This window comes from Ptychodera flava, chromosome 21 (assembly GCF_041260155.1).
Source record: "Ptychodera flava strain L36383 chromosome 21, AS_Pfla_20210202, whole genome shotgun sequence".
NCBI classification, from domain to species: domain Eukaryota; kingdom Metazoa; phylum Hemichordata; class Enteropneusta; family Ptychoderidae; genus Ptychodera; species Ptychodera flava.
Genome location: NC_091948.1, coordinates 25,215,321 through 25,229,333, shown reverse-complemented (window position 1 = coordinate 25,229,333; position 14,013 = coordinate 25,215,321). Strand labels below are relative to the sequence as shown.

At 39.3% G+C, this 14,013-nt stretch overlaps 1 protein-coding gene across 1 annotated transcript; it reads left to right on the top strand.

Annotated features, from left to right (window-relative positions):
- Positions 1-9,532: 9,532 nt before the first annotated feature.
- On the top strand, positions 9,533-13,435 carry LOC139121828 (somatostatin receptor type 2-like). Its single transcript, XM_070687032.1, has one exon. The coding sequence runs from the start codon at positions 9,692-9,694 to the stop codon at positions 10,748-10,750; it is 1,059 nt and encodes a 352-aa protein (XP_070543133.1). The 5' UTR covers positions 9,533-9,691; the 3' UTR covers positions 10,751-13,435.
- The last annotated feature ends 578 nt before the right edge of the window (positions 13,436-14,013 follow it).

Here is a 14,013-nt window from a genome sequence, read left to right as displayed (position 1 = left end):
AACGTAGCATACTTGTACGCTGTTCGTCTTCAGTGCCGTTGTTGCAGTCAGACAAAATATCACGTACGATGAAAATGTGCCTCGGCGAATTTGGTTAACTTTTTTTTTCAAGCGTTGCTTGATTCGCGGACTTCAGTCTCATATGATGCTTTGATTTAGATTTTTGATGCGATTTAGTAACGTGACTGGCACAAAGCTTGTTTGTAATATATGGGCTAATTATTATTATAAGTGAATCACATAAAGACCGTCACAATCACGTGTCAAAGTCGTGCACTGAAATCGTGACGTCACGATAATTAAATGCTGGCTGGCTGACAAGCAACTGAACGAACCAATAACTAGCAACTAACTGACTGATTTACATAATGACGAACAGATATCCAAATGTACGACCGAACTAAACTCTCGCAACAGACTGACCGTGGATATCGTGGACAGATAACAAAATTTTGCTTTCTTGGGGGTTTTCAGAATCAAGTAAATCGGCCGTAGTTCTTACTCTCTCAAGGTGGTATGCGCCTCGAAAGTGAAAGACTTGAACGTCTCCTTAAAATATCCTTATTCAATATCGATAATAAAATTCAGGGGTCACCTGAGAAACAAACTACCTTAAATTGACCGATACTCGAAATTCAAAATGGCGCAGAAATGAGACGATGAAAAGTTTATTAACTCCAAAGGCTTCAAAGTGAGCCGATAGATCGGCAGAGTATTGTAAAATTTGAGAGTGCGAATATCTTTCCCCGAGGCACATTCTACCTTAAATAAGGAGGAATAACCGAGGTGTTTTACAAGTAACCTATGAGTTGTCAGCAAAATTAAAGTTGGGTTTCTTAGCTGCCAGTCTGTTTTTGATTTGAAAAATAATACCTTCCCGCCCTGTAGTTTACAATGGATCCACTGCCATCCCTGTGCAACATGCTCCCCCCTCCACACCGATAAACTCGCAATAACAACCGAATCAAACTCCTGATGCCCACTGGTCCTTTTCCAAGCTACCCTCTCTGCAAATGAATAAAATTGCTGAACATTAGATAAAACGCCCATGCACACAACACTGGTAAAGAAATAGCTTTTGCACGGACAGTACTGACGGCTGTCTATTTGCACGTAAGTCAAATGTCGGACGTGACATAAGGTGACCTATGGTAGACATACCCATGCTTCTTTATGCAAGCCACCCCGGTAAGCCATTCCTCAGTTTGTTGGTTTTGACATCGATATTTGTTCTGCCTTTTCAGATGCATACTAGTCAGAAGGAAGCATTTCATTTTTGATGCTTGGAGTTACTCTGAGTTTGATAATGGCTCGAACAAATATCAAGCAATTAGAATGAACATGGTCATCTACTTTGACAAAACACTTTAAGTGATGCCGCGCCCGACTGACACGAATATCTTTGAGCAGCATTAGCGTGTTGAGGTCTCATGTTCACGGTCACGAAGCAGAATAAGAGCGCTTTTATGTACGTTGTGAAATTTTAAAATTGTATCTTCATGCAGGTCGTAATGGATTATTGCTGTACACGTAAACGGTTTTCAGTGATATCGATGATGCATTGACGCTGGTGCCATTATTGGTTTGTGTTAGTCGGCAATGGTGCTTGTATGGAGTTTCCGTCAAAATAAAATTGAAAGAAGGGAAATCTGCGCATGCGTTTGATAACTTTGGAAAAACTTTATCACCGAGGAGATGTTCCGAGAACTACGGCATTTCTGATTGTGTCTTGCATTTTTTGACGAATTTTAGAGGGACAATATCCCGATTGAATGACATATCAACGAGATGATGGGGATAGAATGATTATGGTTTAAGCTGGTACTACGAAGTAAAATATCGTTGTCAAAATCATTCGATTCAAACCCTTATCTCCGAGTCTAAAGATCGATCTGCCACAAATAAACCTAATACTTGATTGCTGTCTTCCGGTTTCGGGTTTTTGTCATGCCTCGCGACAGAGCTCGACTGTGAACAAATTTGAATTTTAGAGACCATTAGCTGTCTAGACGTTTTTCCATGATTTTCTGTCGGCACATATCAAAAGAATGAAGTTCAAGTCATACATAGCGGAGACGTATTCAATCTTCGTCAGAGGGTGACCAGTATACACCGGTCGATGGCTAGCGGTTCCACAGTCGAAACGTTGACACTTTTATTCCTCCTTTATTGACAGGCTGCTGAATGGTTTGATTAACTTCGTTTGAACACATTCAAGGACAAATTTCCCTCACACAGAATAGCATATGATCTGCGGAAATAGTCCAGCAACTCAATGCATCGTATCAAGCTGCGATTCCTCCTGTACTTGACCCTATTCAAAAAACATTGATCATTCGACTTATTCACATCGACCAGAAGGTATCAGTGAGCTTCACATTCGCAATTTATCAAGGACCTACTATCGTGGGTACAAACGAGAATGTCCAACTCTTCCATGTTCAATTCAAATCTACTGACTTTTCAGAAAATGGAACGCTATGAAATTTAAGAGGCAGGTTGTCAAATATACATAGATACGATCTATTAAAAATAAATTTTACATTCTCAAACCTGTACCTGTATTACTTACAAAAATAATTATACAAAAAACGAGGGAAAAGCCATAAAAACATGCTGTAATGTTTTGTTCTAAGTTTGCTCAAAATGATGATTAACAGGGACACGCTATGTCGGTAGTTCGTTTGAAAGTGCAGATGCATGTTGGGAACCTGGAATTTGGTGTGGCTAACACACGGAAATATTTGACAGCCATACACAATATTTTCAAGGAAACCGAGGGAATAAGTTGCATTTATGTTGACAAAAATGCGTATTGATTTTTTAAATGTTCAATACAAAGGAAATTTGCATGTCTAACAGATGGTATGGTGAGACCGTTTGAGTTGCCGATAACTTTATCTTAAGAAGTGTGAAATTTGTAGCACCTACAAACATCGGCTTCTTTTTCAGTATATTCTTAAAGTTTAAATATAATCAATAATTTTGGAGCATACTTTGAACAAGTAATCTTGAATTTAAATTTTAAGCTTCAAGTTGTTCGGAAATTGATAAAAATTGAATTAGCCTTTGGCAAAAATGTCAGATTCACAAATCAAGGAGAATTGTGGGTAACCTCACTTACTTTTTGTCCCTGTCGGATTTTATGTATGTTAACAAATCTATCAAAGGCAAAAAGTCATAAAACATGGTAGCAATATACAAATATTTATTATGTTTTAAAATATCGTGCACATAGAAAAAGCCCTATCACATATATGTATTTGGTCCTTTACATTTTAGGATTTAATAAATCTGAGAATCTACATTTAAAAGAGATTTTTTAATTATGTCACGCTACCGATAAATGTTGCGCTGACGTACGCAACACTCGGAGATGGCCCTGTACAAAATTTTCAAAGCATAAAGTGACTTGGAGGCGGACGTGCTGAAGCCATCCTTAAATTTGCCTTGAAACAGATTGAATCGAATCCTCTTATATGACAATTGTCAAGGGAAAGCGCAGGGCTTATTTAATGGGTCAACTTCATTAACTACGGGTTACTCAATCACCGGCGAATACAGTGTGTCTCTAAATTATTAACGTATGGTCCGCGTCAAGCTGTGATCTAACACGTCTGACTAACTCTCTTCTGAATATATTCAATCAACCATTGGAGCAATTAGGCCATGCTGTTCGTGTCATCCTACAATCATGTTACATGAAGTCTTCGAAGAGTAAATAAGTTTGCCAGTGTCACATCTCTAAAGAATCCAGTATCGCTCAAACCGTACGGTCATGTGGTGTATTTTGCCTCAATACAGCAGAATTTCATCTATTTTTGTCAAGTGATTTCAATAAAATATTTATATAATCGCTGTTTTCATTTTAATAACATTACAAATTAAGATATAATCAAATGAATCTTGCATTAAGTGAGTTATTTATGAGTTTGTGGTGTTTTAACGAAAACATGATCTTCAATCAGGAAACTATCCTTCCTATTGATTGGAGATTCTGCATGCATTAGGTCTGCTATGCTACCATGCAGTGTTCTTTATCTATAGGTACAAGGTGTTTCTTTCAGTCGTAATTACAGTAAATGTTACGATCCGCCTTTAACCGGAAAGCGCTCGCCTTTCTCTCTTCTCATTTCGTGAATAGCAATTTGTCCCGACTAAGAGTCCCCCCCAGCGATCGATCCGACTCCTGACGAAATCTGAAGGTACATCGCTCGCATATCCCTAGGCGCTAAGTCCGGGCGTGCATTTTAAAATATAAGTTCAACAGCAGCGGTAACATCTAGGGATTCTTGTCCATCCCAAAGGTGACCGTCAGCGGCCAGACTGGAGACACGTTCAGTATAAGCTGTCGAGTTGCCAACACGGTCACGACCTATCATTGTCGCTGAAGTAATGTCACTGACCAAGTCACTGTGATAACCGTCTGAGATCACTTGTAAGATGACCGTCGGAGTACTGGTACTTGATATATGTTAATTCTAGAGCTACGTAAACTTGCTATTTGATATCGTTCAAGGTAGCTACATACCTTAAAACATACCTTATAGACACTTTCAGATTTTTATTCTTTTCTCAATTATAGAAGTCCCAAACCGCAATATAGTATATCTTTTTGAAACCTCTGATATTTGGAAATCCGACCGTGCACACTGCACAGTCACTATTTGCATAATAGTCATGTGACAAGCGTTTTGCTGAACCTTTCAAAAAGAAAACGGTTTTCTCCTCTTTTAGCAAACACGCTGCAAGATTTCCTTTTGAAATTTGTGCATTGACAAGCGCTTGCAATACCCTTCAAATCTGAGTCTGCGATTTTTTCTCCGAGTCTCTATTCAAATTATATGGTGCGACAATTACAATTCTTTGAAAAGAAACTTCAGTCTAACACCTATAATACTGCATAACAGAAAAAACAAAGGCATATAAAGAAAATCCCAGAGATGGATTTGAAGGACACTGCCATGCTTGTCAATTCATAAAGTTCAACCGGAAATCGTGCAGAGTGTTCGCTAAAGGGAGGAAAACCGATTTTTGGAAGGGTTGGGAAAACGCTTGTCACGTGACTATTATGCAAATAATGACTATGTAGGCCTACTGTACAAAGTCGGAATTCCCAATATCAGGGCTTTCAGAAAATATATACTTTATTGGGGTTGGGGACTTCTATAACTGAGAAAAAAATAAAAAATCTGAAAGTGTCTTTAAGGTATGTCTCTTCACGAACTTCACTTTTTCAGCAAAGTTTTTTATTTTTCAAAACTAACGAGGAAAACGGACTGAGTACAAAGAATATAATGTCGTCGAAATTATTGATATCGGGGAAATTTAATACTGATTCAAGGTGTAAAATGTACGCATAACCCTCAACTCTGTTAACACGATCGGAACTAATATGAGATAATTGGATCTTCATATTTTTCAAATTTCTCAAAAGTGTTAGGTGCCCTATTGCTGAACGTTGCAATATTACAAATTACTCATAACAACAAGTGTATAACTTAAAAAGAAAAGCAGATTAGCTTACATTTGTGGATGAAAACTACATTACTTCACCATCCAATTATCCAAAATTAATCCCAATCGTGTTTTTGCAAAACCTATAATAATCTCACAGGAAAAGGACAGTTGCAACGATCAATCATCTACGAATCAAATGCAACGTATTCAGCAGTAGTCCAAATGTTGACTTGTTAATGTAGAACCACAGACCCCCTAAAAAAGAATGCGCCGCTTTACTGAAACTTTTCATGTGTGCTACAACTTCACTCGAGGAGAGTTTAGAACTTTACCTTTCACATGTAAGAATAAAAAAGGTCAGTTCAAAAAGTATAGTAGTAGAGAAACAAAGCACAGAAAATTTAGCGATACTTGAAATCAAATCTTCCATCTTCACAAAAATAAAACGATGTAAACTTACATTTCTCAACAGGCTTGAAATGAGTAAACACGAGCAGCACCGTATCTAAGTAATGTAAGAACTTTTGGGTCCGAAAAACTCTCTCGAGGCGCCTTCTACAGGACGCTGTCATGAAACTCATCATAATGGAAAAGTGCATGTGATTGGCGATATGCACTTTCACTGGCGCGCATAGTATGACTATGTGAAACAGAGTAAATCATAACCTTGATTCTCACCAGACGCTTTTACTGCGAAATCCCCCGTGCAAGAAGTTGTGACTCGGAGCATCTTAAATCCGATAACACTGCTTTAAGACGCAGACCCAATGTCCATTTTACGAGAAGCACAGGGGAGAGGTTATTCATTTCCCCCTGAAACTGTTCAACGCTGCGATTTGATTTGACAAGAAACGAGGCAATTTTCGAACGAAACACGAAACAAGCGACAGATATCTCAGTTGTCGCCCGTAAAATGCCACCATTCACGGCGCTGACAGCCATGACATTTCATTTTATGAGAAACATACATAAAATTTTACAGCCCAACACAAACAATCTCGATATATGAATTCGTCGTAAATAAATATACGATTGTTCCTTTACAGATCCGATCATTGAACAGGCGCACGATATATTTATAGCATCTATAGAACGACAAGATGCGAAAATTATCGGAGGCAAGAATAACCTTTACAATTAGTTTTAAAGTATGCGTGTCATGGTAGTCGCTCAGGAGGGTATCTTGATCTTTTTCACTACGGATATTTTCCATCGGCTTGTCAATTTCTGATTAAAATCAATCAAAGTTAAAATGAAAAATGTTTCTTCGTACATATGATATGAGTAGAAAGATAGAAATAATGCTAATAAGACAAGACTGCAAGTAAAATTCTGACATCTACCCGTCATTCGCATGATTCAACGCCATTGGCTAGATCAGCCGTCCATCACCTGTGTTTAAGCTCTGAGCGATCAAACCATTAAGGTGAATAATGAAAAACAGCCACAGGCAATGCAAGCTGTATTACAGCTAATACCTTAATTAATTAAATTTCAGTATCGCATGGAAAAGCCATCGCAACGGAGATTCCATCATCGGGAAAGACTTAAGTTATGAGAAAACAAAACGACCTTGGTTCAACATGAATTGTGGGACTCAATTTGTTTCAAGAAATAAGCCGACCGTGATTTAAAAAGGAATTGTAACGCTCAATTTGCTAAATCTCTTTTAGCTGATGGCGTGCGATTCGACATCACATTCACCGAGTGCAATCTAAATCGTACATAAAATCAGTATCCCGCGGATGTAGGATATGACCTCTTAAAAACGAAAAGTCATGGTGAGAGAACCTTCCATCGGACGGAATTAAAAATGTGTTATTAGAGTTGTACATTTCTTTTTTATTGCTACGCATCACGGTACAGTTGGGTATTTTACTGCGACATCGCGTTTTGTCGGCCTCCAGAGACTTTTACAGGGTTGAACAAAGTACAGGTACTCAAAGTGATGCCAGTTGACACGCGACGATCGTGTACTTCAATAGATAACAGGTGTCAGGGATATCTTTGACCGCTTCAGGACAATAGTTCTGATGTGACACTTCAGAATTCAGAGTCTTAATGTGTTGTGTATCCTTTCCTGTGATAGCACGTGGTTTTTAACCCCTTTCGCGTGTTTTTGATATTTCTAAGATAGTCGCCATTCATGGTTCGTCTGATATTTTACCCCGGCCGAAAGAATCTGTTGCTTCGTTGGAAAAGCAACACCAAAAATATCACCATAAATTGCCTTATTTGGTAGAATGCGTCTACGGGACAGAGAGGGTCTAAAACGTTTACAATATTATTTTGGCTTGCCACTTTTGAGGGCTTATTTTGAAACTTTTGGTGTAAAAAAAAAAGGTTTTCTCTGACTGGGTTTTTGTGAAAATCGGGAAGTTTATTTTTACCCCATAGAGATAACACAGGGATGACGGCCATTTTGATTTTCAAAATATCGGTAAATATTCTGTTTCTCTATTATAAAATTTGCACGTGTACCTCCAATTACATACTTGATATTGAAAGTGAATGGTTGAAAGTTTGCTCGAGGAAAGTTTTGAGCAAAAGTGTAAATCTTTAAATTTCGAGGCGCGATCAAAGCTGTATGCTTTTTGGTAGCCATAATTCCCAATAAATAACGCTCGTACGAGCACGCTTGTAAAAGCTAGATAGAAACAGTGTTTTGGCATGCACGATCCGTTTTATAGGTGTACTATGAGAATTAGTCAGATGTAATATGATGGAGATGTACATAAACTGTTCAGATAATGATCGAAAGTTGATAGCATAATTTAAAAATTTAACAACTTGGTCATTTTTTTTACGAGATTGAAAATCACGGCTACTTTATCGACTTGCATAGTAGGAGGAAATCTTTAGTAGATGATTTGATGACGCTGAGGCAGAATCAGTTTGTGCCTTTACAATTGGAAAAGTGCAAGTATGGTCGATGTAAATTTTATGTTTGTTGACGTTGATGGCAGTATGGTTTCCAGCACTAAAACTTGTCGCACATGCGTACACTTGCGCTGACCGACTAACGATCCCGAGAGAGTACCGAGCTCCGGCTTGTTCGGGTCTATGTATCATTATGCACGCTCGGCCTGTTTACCTTGCATTGCATACAGTCAGTGAACCATGAGGGAAACAGCAATATCCATTTACTCTCAGACAATTACCGGCATTTCACATCGTAATTGTCATGCAAAGGTTTCCGATATCCTGTAACAAGATTAAAAGTCTTTGGTTGGAGTGTGTTTCTTCCATTCTTCATGGTCAAAAAATACGTGAATGCAGAACGAGAGTGGTGACAATTTTATGTGCTTTAATTTTTACGATTTCCTTTTGACATGAATAAAGTCTTGAATTGGCGGTATTGCAGAACTGAATATAGTCACATTGCGAAGGTCTTTATGCCATTTTAAAAGCCTAACAGATCGTCAGCTGACTTAAACATTCACTTGTCTTGCTCTTTTTAGCTAGAGCGACTGGTTGATTCTATTAATATTGATGTAACTTATAATTAGGGCGATATCTTTTCTGGTCGTCAGCTTCGAAGGCAGAGACTGGGGTATACGTGTTTACACATGAATGATGCGTCTAAAACAAACTGAATGCAAATTGGAATAATGAAACCCTCTCAAGTCTCGATGGTGAAAAATCGTGTGAGACGGGGTAAACCGACTCGTTCACTAATCATCATTTTGTGGACAATGTTCAGTGTCTGGCATGAGCTCCTAATATAGATGAGTTATTGCTTAAATATCTGCATATGAGACAGACAGATGTTGCTACGACTTTAAAATAGCTGAAAGCAGATTTAGTCCAATTTTCAGTAACAGATCTCCTTTTACTATCAACATTCTCTGCAAAATTTTAACCTACGTTCGGCTGTTGATGGACGAGAAACAATGACGTCATAGAATAGACATCTGCGAGATAAAATCTAGTGGCGCATGATAGCATATGTGTGGTAGCACTTGCACGACTTGGAAGCATCTAGTGACTTCTAACATTTAACGAACGCCCTCTAGGGCTGATATAACAAAAAACTACCTCATAGACAGCATTAATCAACACTTTTATTTCGCGTGGCCGTGGAGACATAAATAAGAGCTCTGTCGTTTATGTTGTTCATAATGTCATAAATACCAGTCGATGGACACGCTACGAGAAGTACACGTTTAATTTCCGTTGGAAGCCAAAAGAGAAATATTTTCACGGGTGTATTCTGCAATACCTACGAAAAATGGATAAAGTGGAATATGCGTTATCTCAGCGCCCGGCCAACGTGAGTCATAATTTCTCATTTTACGGTGACGATCCGTACTACGGTAAGAGCCCGCCGCTATGGGTTATGCAGATATTTATGCCCACGTTCTTCAGCGTCGTCTGTGTGACAGGGTTAATCGGAAACGGCATCGTCATCTATATTCTGTTGAAATATGCGTCTCCTAAAACCGTGCCCAACGTCTTCATTCTCAATCTAGCGGCAGCGGACTTTCTGTTCTTGCTCGGTCTACCTTTCATAACATATACCTACACCCGCAGACCGTGGATCTTTGGAAACATAGTGTGTAAGTGCGTCATGGGCCTGGACGGTATGAACATGTTCACGGGAATATTTACCCTCACGGCGATGAGCGTCGACCGGTACTTGGCCATAGTACGTGTGGTCTGGTCGCAGAACAACCGCACATTGAACAAAGCAAGGCTGGTTTGCGCACTCTTGTGGCTCCTGTCGATTGCTGTCACGATGCCGCTGTGGGTGTATGCGACGGTTGGAAGGTTTGATAATAACACAATCAAGTGCACGGTCCAGTGGTCGGAACCTTTGGTCAAGACATTCGGAGTGTACTCTTTCTTCTTAGGCTTTGCCTTGCCGATTGCCATCATCATTCTGTGCTACGCGAGTATTTTGGTTTCCCTGGCCAGGTGTCCGAAAACGACGAGTCTGAAAAAACGTTCGCAGTTCGGCAAAGTGGGCATCCTTGTGCTGCTCGCCGTCGCGCTTTTCATCGTGTGCTGGTTGCCCTTCTGGATAAGCCAACTGTCTTTGCTCTCCGGCTCGCAAAGTTTCGCCATCCAGATGCTCTACCTTTGCAGCCCTTGCCTAACGTACGCAAACTGTTGTCTCAACCCTCTGATCTACACGTACGTCCGCAACGACTTCCGAAAATACCTGAAGCAAGCCTGCTGCTTCAGTTTCTGCCTGGCCTTCAGGAGGGAAACATCGAAACGTTTCAGCAGCAGAAGCGGCTCCACGTACGAAAGTGCGCTGTCGATGAAAGTGGCTACACAATTGTGAATTTCAGATTCCGTGGAAGAGAAACAAAATTTATCACTTTCACAATTTATGGACTTCGAAGCGTCTCATCACAGATCATCTTACGAGATCACAAGTAAAAGATTTCATGCACGGTTCTCTCCATAGACATTATCGCTCATGACATAAGTTGTTTGATTGATAATTCAGACTCCCAGACAAAAAAGTCGAGTTGTCTAGCGATGATATGACCGAAAGGATATGACAAGACATTGTTGACATATTGTTGATCACACATACTATTGTATCCGTTATCCAAGACAACCTTACGACCTCGTTCGACGTTACGAAGTTCGCAGACGCAGCAATGTAGTACCTGAATGTCCTAAAGACAAGAGTGGACATTATACCGTGACTAGAGGACTGTCGGGAGATAGTGACGTCATTTTGGTCTGATAAGAGCGATAACAATGATCAAACCGGAGACGCATGGTATGGTGTTCAGCGGTATAATTTTCATCTGTCTCTATGTAATTTTTTTGTTTGAAAAGTGGACAAATTTTAAGACTACCCATGCCAAAAGCGTGCTAGGTTAATCGTAAACAGGAACAAGAAACAGCCGCTCACAAATGAACATAGGCAATAATACAGGAAAATGGGGAGCTGGACTGATTGATATACATAGATGGAGTCAGGCAGGCAGGCAGATAGACAGACGCACTGTCAGAGAAAGAAGGGTCACACACAAATACGTCAACGGGCAGAGCGGCAAGGAGCAAGGCTGTAAGATAACGAAGGTGGGCGGATAAGAAGTTGAGAGAAGTCCAATAAGAGAAGATGAGGAGTGAAAGAGCCAGGAAGCGACTGCTTTGCATGTGAGTCTGCGGTCGGACAGGACCTTTGAAGGCAATTTTACCGCTAGAGAAAGGACAAGGACATACAAAATCATATTCGACATTATGTCGTTTTTCTTTCGAAAGATGAGTCTAAACCAACAATAAGCTTATGCTTAGCTTCAAATGTATATTTCTTACCAACGATTGTCTTTCGCGATAACAGCAATTCCACAGACCATGAAATATATCATCACAAAATGTAAATTGTTCATCACAGTTATAAGTTGGCCATTACACTAAAATTTATGATGAAGTTGTTTAGGGAAATAGGGTGTTTCGGAGGTTAATGTAATACATGTATTTTCAGTGATTTTAATCATGATAATTGATGTGTATACCTTTTGTTCACGTAGAAATCTAATATCGCACTAATGCATTTCATGTTGTCTAATTATGGGACGGCACCCTTTCATTTTTTTTCTCACTACACTTTCGTTACCGTTGTTATGTCACCAAATCCGCCTTTGAGATTGAACTTCTCTCATCTCTCCAACATATCTTGATCGAGCATCATGTTGTCTGTCAAATGTCGACTCTGAACAGCAATGCCAGACGTTGCAATGCCTTAAGCGATCAGGTTCGGACTAAATGTCTTGTGTGTGTTCCTTGGGAGCCTCCCTTTCACATTTCAACGAAGAGCGTTCTTTGTCATTCATCAGGGGCACCCCGCTGCAACTCGATGCATTTATATCAGGCATACCTTTTGATAGCACAGGTAACTGGAACCACACACGATTTACAGATTTCCGTTCGAACGTTCTCTCTCTCATTACAATATTGAGTGTTTTTGTGAATGGGTACATTTGAATTTGAAATTTCTATGTCATAGTATTGTGTCTTGCTCACAATAATTGATAGGTGCCTCAGCTTCCCCGGATGCCATATCTAAAACGAGATAAATGAGAAGTTCATACCTGAAAAATGAGTTGTGTAGATAAAAATTACCGTTCGTTTCCTTGTGGTCTCCTTAATTTGCCTCAACATCAGTTTGATGCAACGGTTTTGAAATGAAATGCTGGCAGTGTTGTAGATGGTGTCGTGTGCAACATTCGAAATAGACACCGCTCGTTCACGCCGCGCTATATTCTGAGCCAGTGTTTGACTGTGCTGCCAACCAATGTCCATTTTAGACATAGCCGATCATAAAACTGCTTTACAGTTTAGAGTTTTACAAAAGTAACCGACTTGCGAAATATTTTAAATATCGTTAGCGCTGTACCTGAAAGCTAATAACACGATTGGAACTAATTTGGGATAATTGGATGGTGAAGTGATGTCGGTTGAATCTGCAAATGTAAGAATCTGCTTTTCTTAAGTTATACACTTGTTTTTATGAGTAATTTGTAATATTGCAACATTCAGTCAAAGGGCACCTAACACTTTTGAGAAATTTGAAAAATATGACTATTCCAAATTAGTTCCAATCGTGTCCAATGTAGTCAGTAAGTCTTGGCAGCGATGAGTTATTACATAATGGTACAAAGGTGTGTCAATAGGTCAACACTTCCGTTTTACAAATGGTGTCCAAGACAGAAAGGTAATTATAAATCTCCAACCGATAATATTGTCAGTGTTTTATTCCCCTGCCTCACATATTATCTTACCGAAGTAAATAAAATGCTACTGCGTTAACAAAGACACGGACCGGATATTGCACATATTCAGTGTATGAGCCGCTCAAATTGTCTCTTGGAAATAATGAATTATTACTTTAGGCACACATTTAGTTTATGAATGTGTACTATGACTGTATTATTCGACAATGTACTTTCAACTCTCTTTTTTCAATAGCATTTTCCCAGAATAAGCGAAATACAGACAAAATCACAGCGGAGAATGTTCCGTTCCACGTACTTATGTACTATATATGTACTAATGTATGTACTAATGTATGTATGTATGTATGTATGTATGTATGTATGTATGTATGTATGTATGTATGTATGTATGTATGTATGTATGTATGTATGTATGTATGTTTCAAGAAACAAAGTAGTCGATTATTATTACAACGGTACGGTGATGCTCAGTCCACCGTTGAAAGCTCTGTACTAGCCAAAGGCGTCCACGTGTATCAAGTTTCACAGCGGAAGATACTTAATAAGAGTTCAACACGTCTTCTAGCATTTCCCCTGAATCGTATGCATGGAAAGTGATGGGAACCTATCTCTTACGGAAACGAATCAACCCTTTCGACTGTGAAATTAAGGGATTAAGGAGTGCGAGATTTTCTAACTCCATTATACGGGACAGAAATGAAGTTCAGGCATGACCGCGTACTGGGAAATACAATCGCGTGTAGCGTAAATGCCCAAGTTTGAACATTCAAAGTTGGTGAACAAATGATGTTTGTGATTCCGTCTGTAGTGTTACAGAACGAAGTAGAGTTCTTTTCAACAGATTATCCCG